At 35.6% G+C, this 11341-nt stretch overlaps 2 protein-coding genes across 3 annotated transcripts in view; both read right to left on the reverse strand.

The window, feature by feature from the left end:
* The window catches only part of LOC306948731 (LIM zinc-binding domain-containing Nebulette), a gene marked incomplete at both ends in the record, with an annotated part of 234835 nt that overhangs the window by 13302 nt on the left and 210192 nt on the right, over positions 1-11341 (reverse strand). The window contains 2 exons of one of the 2 annotated variants that reach the window (XM_079538415.1): positions 4832-4924; positions 8132-8303. In XM_079538415.1, the coding sequence (XP_079394541.1) occupies positions 4832-4924; positions 8132-8303 (265 nt within the window). The remainder of the gene's footprint in view (positions 1-4831; positions 4925-8131; positions 8304-11341) is intronic. The other variant, XM_079538416.1, reaches the window with a different exon arrangement.
* LOC306948601 (uncharacterized protein) overlaps positions 9424-11341 on the reverse strand; it is a gene marked incomplete at both ends in the record, with an annotated part of 60456 nt that continues 58538 nt past the window's right edge. Inside the window, 3 exons of the mRNA XM_079538245.1 lie at positions 9424-9549; positions 9642-9758; positions 11139-11231. Of these exons, the coding sequence (XP_079394371.1) occupies positions 9424-9549; positions 9642-9758; positions 11139-11231 (336 nt within the window). The remainder of the gene's footprint in view (positions 9550-9641; positions 9759-11138; positions 11232-11341) is intronic.

Here is an 11341-nt window from a genome sequence, read left to right on the forward strand (position 1 = left end):
TACCTGAATGTGTGGGAATTGCCTTTTTATGCTGTCAACTCTCAAGAATGTGGGAGAGAAGCATAGGAATCCAAGACAGGCAGAGGGAATCTAGGCAAAATATTTTTGAACTGTGAAATGTAAAGCTCTCTCCCTGGAACATTAACTCATCCTCAGTGAGCACACACTGAAGGAAAATGAGCTTTTCAACTGAATCACAATTTCAATTTTAATGTTTTATACATACAGCCCGAAATCAAACCTTAATCAAAACTTAACTGATGGCAAAATCTAGCCTTCACTGAGTTCCATAAGAAGTTTTAAGAAGTTTCAAGTTTTACATTAAAAAATGATGTTATACAAATACCTCACAGGAAGAGAATGAAATCTAGTTTTCTGCACTCATTTCTCTCGTATTCTGTAATAATAAAGCACTCAATGAAAGCAGAGGACATTATCTAAGAGTCTGATCGTGCAGAGCAGGAAAGACAGTTTGAAGTAATGCATACGTGAAGTCCCACTGCTGTTATGGAACCCCAGACTTACGTGACTTAAAAGATTGAAACTGATTATTCAGAGACCAAGTTATGTGTTAAGCATTGTCAGAAAACTTCTGTTCACAGAAATTTAATTAGACGTTAACACATGTTCAAAAAACACATTCAACTTGTTTCCAATTGAAACCTGAGCTCTTGCAACTAACTTTTACCTATTTAATTAATAGCTACCAATCAGATATGCATGCACTTGTGCCCCTATTATATTCACAGAGAAGTACTTAGTTTAGTTCAAAGATGTTACAACAGGTTTGTGGTAGAGATGTCTATTATCCAACTCCAAGGACTTGCACAGCACTTAAGAACAGAAATACTGAAAGATGAATAAGCAAAATGTTTTACCACTATGCTGTTTAGTGGAAACAACTTCCAGGTTGGTGAACCTGTTGGGGGTTGACAAATAAAAGAGGCAAAACCAAAGCATCACCTAGTCCAAAATAAAAATAAAAACTCATAAACAAGTGCAAGAGTCTGGTTGACAAGAGAAGTGTATACGCGACCCTTACTGAGAGGGAGCCCACATCTCTCTTTTGATGTGCTCTGCCCTCAGTAGCAGTGCAGCTTGCTGATATGAAAGGGGACAAGACACCCACAAAAGCTTATAGTTGTCGTATGAAATCTACAATCATTCTCCCTCTAAATGCTATATTTGATTATCAGGCTCTAGCGAACAACATTATGGAAAAACTGTTCAGCTTCCTAACATAAAAGAACCATTCTTCCCGGACTGCCAGAGGAGAAAATGTAACTGCTGTGTCATTCTGTTTGACCTCCTAGAATGACTGAGCTCAGCAACTGAATACGAATGGGAAGAAGGGTGAAGGATTTCTGCCTTACACTCCTGCCAGATGCACCTGGAGTTGGAAGACAGACCTCTATAAATATAAAAAGAGGTCAGATACTATTTCCTGGTATTTTCTTTGACTTGTCTATTATTAATGGAAATTTTTTCCACCCTCATAAGCAGAGGGTTATGTTTTTTTTTCTTTTTAATACAAAATGTGACAAGAGATGAAAAGAATGGAATTCTATTTCCTTTCCTCTTCTATCTATTGGCACAACAGAAGAGTCATAACACAAGCAGAATTCTTGCCCAAATACAAGGGAGCATCTCTGCAAATCCAGCATGTGAAATGAAGAGGTTTTTCATTCCATCTCAGCAGAATGGTTTGTCTTCTAACCAGAAAAACCAGGAGCAGAAGTTGCAGCATAGCTCCTTTCTCTAAGAGTTTCTGTGGTGCACGTGGTTTGAAATTATTATGGTAGGATTTGAAGATTTCTTCCAGTCTAAATGATTCTATGTGTGCCTGAAGCAAATCCTACCTACAAAAATTTTAGATAGAGAACCACAAAAGTGTGGCTGAGGGGGAGAAGGAAACATCTTTGAAATCGGTGTTACAATTATCAGTGCCATGCTGAGCAATGTTGCCTATGATACAAAATAATATATTTCTTCAGTTTGGGTTTATTGTTCAGACTACAGATCAAACAACAGTACCTCTAATGGTCTACAACGTGTTCCTGTCTCAGTGAGGAAAGGATAAAAATAACCCATAAAGTCTGAAGAAAGGGAGGGATGGAGGGAGAAAAGGAGAACAGCAGCTGCTCTGAAGCCCTTCTTCAGAAGGCTCAAAGCACACAAGGAGGACATGCCACTGGGGACAGAGATTATAGGATTTACTTTTTTCATTGACTTTACTCCCACTTCAAGCTATATAAATACTTCAAAATACGAAGTACACATGTCCCACTGGAAAATGCTGTAGTACTGTGTGTTCTACTGTCTATATAAACTTTGGAGTCAAGGTGCCACCATGCCCAATTCCCATTTTCCCACCCTCTTTTTAATGCACCCCAGGAGACCATTGGCCTTCTTGGCCACAAGGGCACACTGCTGCCCATGGCTAACCTATTCCCAGAAAGGACACCCAGGTCCTTCTCTGCAGAGCTCCTCTCCAGCAGGTCAGCCCCCAACCTGTACTGACAGATGCAGTTATTCCCCTCCGGGTGCAAGACTATACTTTCTCTTGTTAAACCTCATCAAGTTCCTCCCTGCTCAATTCTCCAGTCTGTCCAGATCTTGTTAAATGGTAGCACAGCCTTCTGGGGTGAAGGCCACTCCTCCCAGCTTTGTATCATCAGCAAAATTGCTGAAGGTGGACTCTATCCCTTTATCCAGGTCATTGACGAACCTGTTGAACAAGACTGGATGCCAACTGCTTGCCTAAACCTGAGTCAGACTGACTAACTTGACTAATCCTAAACCAGAATTTTACTCTGGTTGTAGCATGTTCTTTCTTTACTTGTTACATAGAGTGGGCTTGAGAAAAAATACAAATTAAATTTTTACTTGCAGCCTTCAATTTATCACACCACTCTTCACACCAGGACACACAACTTTAAGCAGCTCAGCTTGGTTTCTATGATTGGCACTGGATCATACAACACAAATGAATTTCCATATCATACAACCCCCTACACATAAGACTCCAGTCCTTCCTCTGCTTCAGTCTCCAAAGATGAAACTACTGATAAACCTATGCATAGTGCTCTAAAATAAAAACCCTTAAAAAAAAGTCTCTAAGAAAACTTTCACATAGGAGAAAGCCATCAGACTTTCCTACTTTTCCTTTTAGGATGGAAACAGCCACAAAAACCTGCAAAATTTGATATGGGAAGAAGTAGCTTCTGTCAAAAAAATGCTTTTATATGGTTGATTTGTTCACTAAAAAGAATGTGGTAAATTTAATTTTTTCTGTGGAGAGGATTATTTTTTTCAGTTATATTTTGTCTTTCAAAAGAAAATAATCAAACTCATGCAAGTTTTTCAAAAACACAATGCGCCCTCACCTCAGCACTGTAAATGGGAGTTAGTAGAGATTTTGAATTGACACACTTCTCAAAATGGTTAAAAGGAATACACCATAAAGCAAAATGCATGCAACAAACTGTGCAGACTGGAGATTTTGCTTTGCTTCCTTAAATAATCAGTGCAAGACACAGTTTCCAATGATTTGTGATTATACAAGGATATTGAGTTAATGCAGGCCTGTGAGGTCTCAATACATTATGACAGTGTTACTAGTGAAAAAAGAGGGAATAAGGGCTACCTCCTTCATCAGATGGCCTTGTTATCTCACTGCAGTAAGAAAAGGTAGGGTTCGTGTCAGAACCATCTGATTTATAATCTCCCAAACTTGTAGAATGTAAGTACTGCTTACTGTAGCGGCTCGCTCTTTCTACAAAGGTAGAAAGAAATAATATCACAGTAAATAGATTTCAGAAAAGAAAAGCACAATAACAGCAAGAACAACTACTGCTAACACTGATATTCATACATTGATAGTGTTTAAATTAGACAAAAATGAATTGTATAAAATTTTGTCTAAATTTTTTAACATTATTAGTTCAGAAAGTTGCTTCAAAATCAGATATAATTAAGTTTGTTCTCTTGTTTAAAAGAATAGCTGAAATGGTAGGGTACTCAAAAAAAGTTAGAGATGAAGCATATGAAAATTTCCAGTGGAAAATCAAAAAGTTCCTTAATTCCTGCATTCACACAAGTGCATGTAGAATGCTACTGCAAGATATGTAACTGATATTTAGGGTTCCACTTTCAGTGGCAAAGAAGATAAATGTGCAAAGCTAAGCTTTCAAAATAAATATATTTTAAAAACAAATAAAAGAACCTGTTGAGCCAATACATTTTTGCCTATTACATTAACTTCTCTACTTTTCCATCTACCCTTAAATTATAAACAATGATAAATTATAATCCTCGGAAATACAAACAATAACATAAGAAATAATATTGTGCTACATAAGCAAAATTTGCATAGAAAAAAAAAATCAATCTCATTAATGTGCCAACCTTTTATATCTCTAAAATTGTAGTGATGTCCAGCTATTTCAAAATCTTACATATTATAAGGACTAAGAATATCAATGCTTTTTTAAGGGACTATTCCTAACTATGAGTAGGTATAAGTAATTGTTGTTTAGGACAAGATTTCTTTCATTATTTCTTATCTGAACATGTGATTATGGCTGAAATTCCTAGAACATATTGAACATATTTCTATAAAGCACTCATATATATATATATATATATATATATATATATATACACACACACACACACACACACATATATGCGAAAACAAAGCATACATATTAAATGGATGGCTGGCATATTGACATGAAAATTTCCTGTATCAGCTTTGTTTCATAAACACAATTTAAATTTAAAAAAAAAAAAATGTGGATTTGGTGAAAAGTCAGGATATAAGCAATACCAGAAAGCATATGCAGACTCCTAGACTGAATATTGTCCTCCAGAGGATCAATGTCGAAGATGGAGCCGGGATCTGTGCGCCAAACCTTAAGATCTTTCCCCAAAGCACAGAAGTGATAGGACAGACAAACAATAAAGGAAGTAAAAGTATGGAAGCAGTGAGTTTTAACATTCATCTAAAAATTAACTAAAACATCTCGATGTTCACCTGCAAGGACTTAAAAAAATTAATTTCCAGCTTAAACTACTAGTTGTATCTATTTTAAGAGTTGGCGTTATTTAGAGACTTTTTCTCCATTTTTATTTTTCCTTTTCTAAATATGGGTATAGTATTTTCATAAGTCTAAATAAGTAAAAACACGCAAAATATCACATAATGGTGCTCTTTTCCACAGGAAAAACAGAATTATCAGAGCTACAAGATGATTTCTCCAGACCACCATCAGCATCCTTTGTCCACCTCTACAGCGAGACAATGCGCATTATAAAGGTACAAGCCTAAGGTCAACTTTGCAAATTGGCCAAATAAGCAGAATCAAGGGTATACTTCATCTTATTCGAAACAAACTTCTAAAAGTTGCTCAAGTCATTTAAGATCAGAATTATTTATTTCTCCTCACTAATATAAAAAAAATGAAGTAGAGTGTCAAATCCAGCTGTAGAAATCTATGTTTTAGACATCTACATTTGGGTAAGATGAAGGCCACTTCTGATCTTAAGTAGTAATTCTCCTTGTCTTTCAAACAGCTAGATTTCCAGGGATGTGGACTTAATGTTGATTCATTACCACAATATTGAAAAGCATTGTTGAAATTCATTCAATTCAGTAACCTACAACTTTAATTCACACAAATAAATTATTAATATATCTTGAAGTCTGAACAGGAATATTGAAAGAAAAAGAATCCATGAGAAAAAGAGTCCGAGCTCTACTTATAAACACAGCATAAAATGGAACACAGATTCAAGCGCGGTTTTCATAAATTTTTAACAAATAGTTAGTGTTGCACAAGAGGAAGTTTGTAACAAACGCATAATCAGCTCCAGTGTGACTACTCAATCTACTCACAGCAATCTGTAATATACATAATTCATTACTGCTATGCCAAAAAATACAATAATCACTTAATCTCTCAAAAGTCGTTCAAAATAAATTTTTTATATAAACCATAATCACTTAAAGCATAAGTATTTCAGATCAAACCCTTTTACTAGTGGTTTGTTTCTTGGGCAGACCTGTCTTTAAGATTTACTCAGATTTCCATGGGGAAATGGGAAAAATAACTGTCTTCCCAGCTTGGTTATTTTGCCTATTTGAGTGGTACAAAGCTAAATAATGGGTTGGTAGGTAAAACAGGACTATGGGAACCCCACATATGTTGTGTTTCAAATGATTAATGGAAATGGAAAGAACAGTCAGAGCTAACAAAACAAATCCTATGGCCTTGGAATAGATTCGGGTTGTGTACATTATGTATTATCTATTTTCACTCCTATAAGGTGAAGAATAATGCCAACAACTTTGTCTTGACAAAAGGTATAACCTTTTAGTAATGTACAATCTTTTGATGAACTAGGTGCAAGTCCTAATGATGATTAATTACACAACCACATACAATACCAACAGACTTGAGAGGTGTGGAAGAACTGGTATCTGCCTCTTTCTGTTTGCTCATGCCTTGATAAGTAAAAAATCTTAAAAAGTATGCTTCATGGCAGCATGAGTGCAGCAGCCACTGCTTTGTATTGATTTTATGTGTCTTTGTAATCTGAAATAACGTACAAAGAATCAGATCTTGGCAATTTGTAGCACTTAACAGTTTTAACATCCTGGTAATTTATGTCAATTTCAAATACCCTTAAACTCATGTGAGAATCATGAAGTCTCTTTTGTCACAGAGCCAGTGCTCAGATGGATTAATTTATCTTGATGGCTTTAGATGGCTTTAACGTGGCTAAAACTAGTGCCTATTTTCCTGAGCACAGGTATTAATTTTAGCAATCAGGCACTTGAAAAAGATTATTACAGTTTCACCGATTATACTTAAAAACCAACCAGATGAACTCTAACAGAGGTACTTTTTCTAACTGGTTGAACTTCTATCAGCTACAAAAAAAACTCAAGAGTTAGAGTTGTTTTTTTGCAGCCTGCAGTTTTTTTTTCCAGCTGCCAACAACATTCCAAGAACAGGGAGCATACTGCTGCTTTTTAAGCAAGAAGAGACTATAATTGCAGTCACTCTGAAAAAGCCTGAAGCTGAAATATCACTGGATATTAGGCTCTTAGGTTTGTCATGGCTTATTTCCCTTAAATGGTGGCACTATTTTTGCTGTTTTCATAGGTACGGATAACTAAAAATTTTTGTCTGTTTCGATACAAAAATGTTCCAGGTTGATATACAGTAATAAAAATTACTAATATTTCAGTCACATAGCTCAAGAAGTTCTCCGAGATGTTTTTAATCCTAATCTGTTTGTGTTAGCAAACCTTCAGTTACTGAATACAAGATTGCATTCATGATTCTCACTTTGGGGTACAGCACAAATGCAATGCAGAAAAAGGTTTAAAATATGCACTGGAGTATACATTAAACTGCAATCTTGCAGGTGCTTCTCCTTCTCTCTTTGTCTGCGCCACCTCTAGCTATGGAAGTGAGTATTTTATCAGGTGTTTGGGTCTGTACATACACTGATTTATCTGAACAAGTTGTTGCCCTAGATCCAGAATGTGTGGCTCCCTGAGATTTGCTATTGCAATAGTTTCTCTCCTAACACAAAAGTAGTTTGCATCCTACACCCAAACTCCTGGTCTTATCTTAGATCACCTATTAGAACATCAGTTCTGAATACTGGTTTCTGGCTCACTAGAGATCTACCAAGTTTTTAATGAGCTACATCTTATACTACTTAAAAAACTGTGTGAAATTCTAAAACAAGTAGTACATGGACTAATGTCAGCTCTAGAGAAATAGCTTAGTGGTCTAAGGGGAAATCTGATCTGGTCTGCAACATTTAAATCTTGGAGAACTACCACTTTAATCACTGTTTTTCTGTGCCAAATGAAGGAGTCAGTATTCAGAAACAAATCAACAACAGTGAGTAACCATATTTATAAAGAAAACAACCTATAACTACTTCCCTAGAAGCTGCCATTGAACCACTGTTTCAACACAAGTTTCACACTGAGAAAAGAGCGAAAATAAAATTGAGAGCAATTTTTCTCCATTGTAATGAAGAACATGAGCAAAGGCTTTCATCTTTCTCACAGTATTTAGGAAAGCAGCATTGTTTAACAACTTACCAACAATTATTCCAGGTCTTCTATCCATTTCAACTATATGTGGGTGCACCCCTTTATACGCTGCATCACTTACAACTTGAGTGTTTTTCCGCACCCGCTCTGTTATAGGATCATCCACCACTGGGGTGAAGCCTCTGCCCTTTGTCTTCTCAAAATCTTCATGATATTTAACCTAGGAAAACAAGAGGAATCACATTTTTCCAAAGCAGCAATTAACAGCAAATGATTATTCTAGGCATACTTGTTTCTTTATGACGCACTACATTCTCTCAGTTTTGCACCACAACAGAATTGTTATACACATGAGATACAAAAGATTTGGGCAGGCCATCCAGACTGCTTCCCTGACCTGATTTCCTGATATTATATTACCACTTTTTCATTTGTTTTGCATTGTCACCAAGACATTAATTCCAGCAGTAAAGCATCATCTTCCAGTCACAGAAACCACTAAAAACAACAGGAAAAGCCCTCAGGAGATCTTCAGGTCCATATTCTTCTCTAAGTTAGGGTAGCTCTCTGGTGGTGTAGAAAACTACATCTGTCAGTGAAAATGTTCCACTAGTAACAGCTTCAGAACTCAAGTACTTTCATTCACTGAGAATTTTGATTATACACACAGGTTCAAAAAACAAAAAGGAACTTTTTTGCTCCTTTGTTTTATCATATGATCATTGGCTTTAAACAAAAACATAAAATAAACATCAGAACAAACTGCATTTATTCTAAGAAATCTGCTTTAAAAAAAAATATCTAAAGAAATGGAAAACAAAGGCATTAAAGTAGAAAGTGTTATACAACAAAGTATTGGAACAAAACCAGTATTAGTAAGAGTTATAAAGGTGGCATCCCTGATTATATTTACATTTTTTTTTTAATCTTTAATCATCAAAGATTTAAAAATGACAAACATTCTCACAAGCGAATGCACACAAAACAACTCATTCCAGGAACAAAAGTCACACAGAAACCAGGAACATGCACAGGCACAAGGTGCAGTGTGTCACCAAATCCAGTCAAACTGTGTGATGCTCAAATGAGGATTTATTTTAAAGCAAGAAAAAAAAAAAAAAAAAAGAAAAAAAAAAAAGAACAGACATTTATCTGCTAGAAAACTGTTTATTAGTATTTTGAAAATGTTCATTACAGTCATATGCAGTTAGCAAACACTCCCTTAACAGGCATAAGAAGAAAATATTCCTTCCATATTTGAGCAGAGTTTCATTAGTTACCTATATTAATGGAAGGCAAAATCCAGTGGAAGTCAAGTGCCATTCCTTAGTATATTCTAGTTATAAGAAGAAGGACCCTACCATTGAGATGTTGTTTTGTGTTTCTTTGACATGCCTTAGCTCAGGTGTGTCTAGAATCATACTACGTCTACCTTTCATCTGCCTCTGATCACTGCTGTACTTCACCTGCAAAACAGCAACAACAGCACACATGAAGGTTTTGTTTACAGGAGAAGGGATGGGGAGAACCACACTTTGCAATGGCGCTCTTTCCAAACCATAATGCCCAGGTTTCTTTCTTTATACTCATTTTCTAGTGACCTAACTTTGAAAAGGGAATACGGATGGGCGATTGTACTGTTAAGACCAAAGGGCATGTTTATTCCATCAACCACCTAAAAACAAAAAAATAAAATAAAAATTAAAAAGTTACCTGAAAGTTGAAACTCTTGACTTTTTACTTTCTTAACACCATAAGTGAAATAACTCTTTTATCAGCTGTTAACTGGTTATGAGTTAGGGTCAACGTAACAACCAAATACCACTGACTTGTCTTGGACAATTTTAAAGCATACATTTATGGCTGATGACAACCCAAGCAGACCCAGATTCCATCCTCAGTCTACTTCCAGATCGGGATTAGCATAAGAACCTCTAGGTCACTAAAGAATTCAAGAGTTATGAGCCAAGTGTTGCTTTGGAAGCCTTCTTACTCCAGTTAGGTAGCTAGCCTTTGCTAGCTTTTGCTAGCTTTTGCTAGCAGCACAAAAGCAACGTCTGGAACAAGACTGAATGTGGTATACTGTTTTCAGTGAGAAAGTTCAAAGAGAACATATGTGCTTTATGTAGCTTTAAGTACAAAATGTCACATTTCTCTTAATGAGCTTCTTCTGTGCTCATTTTACATACTTGTGCTAGAAATATAGATCCATGGTTAATTATCTGAGGGGGAAAAGAAAGAGGAAAAAAAAATCCCACATTTAGAACTGTGAAACAGTAAAAGTAGTTGGTTTTCTTTGCCTAGTGAAGGCTTATGGCTTCTTCTAAATATAAACAACATTGTCTTTTAGCGTCATTCTTTCACTAATGGACTCTTAACTCCTACTTTGTACTGTAACCTATGTACTGAATGTTAGTAAATATTTTAGAATTACCTATACAATTGCAGTCAAAGTATTGCTCCTCAGTTACGCAAATCTATTTCAATGTGCATTTGTAATGAAAGAATCAAGTCTATTTTCAAAAGGTAATGAATGTATTAGTAAATATATTGACCCCAGACCTTAAAAATGCAAAGATCTAACTCCACTTTAAAACTATGTACCAGCTAAGCACAGCATAAAATATAAGCTAAGGAGTAAATGCAAAAAAATACATACAACTGGGTTATTATTCAAACATTTAATTAAATGCCAATTTTTCTTAGTAAGAATATTCAGCATTTGAATGCTTTATAAAGTACTCTCTGAATAGAAGAGCTATGGCCAGCATAGTTTTGTTTTCATCTATTGGTGATTAAAGCTCTTCTTCCTTAGTAAACACCATCATCTTTCTACATCATCTTCATGCTTTGTAAGAACAACCATAAGTCTTAATATTTTTGTTGCCCATTACTGCAGTCATGTATTCAAAGGATTTAAAAAAAAAATTCAATGGATGATGTAGTTACATTTACTAGACATATCAAATTTAAATGCAAAAGCACATCTTTGTTATATACCTCGAGCGACTGAAAATCGCTCGATTTAAACAACAGAAAGAGCCAAACAACTTGCCGAGCTGATATTGTCTTGATTCTTCTTGACTCTCTCTATCTCCGGAGTGATGCTCACAGCAGTAGCTTTGCCAGGCTGCTCTCTGTAGTGAACCTATTAGTTAACAGAATAAAATGGTATATACTATGTCAGCTAAAGCAACATCAAATTGTATTACATTAAAATGTATGATTTAAAAGGTCATCCAGGAAACAAATGAAAAG

The sequence above is a fragment of the Tetrao urogallus genome (assembly GCF_951394365.1).
Source record: "Tetrao urogallus genome assembly, chromosome: 7".
In the NCBI taxonomy this organism is placed as follows: Eukaryota; Metazoa; Chordata; class Aves; order Galliformes; family Phasianidae; genus Tetrao; species Tetrao urogallus.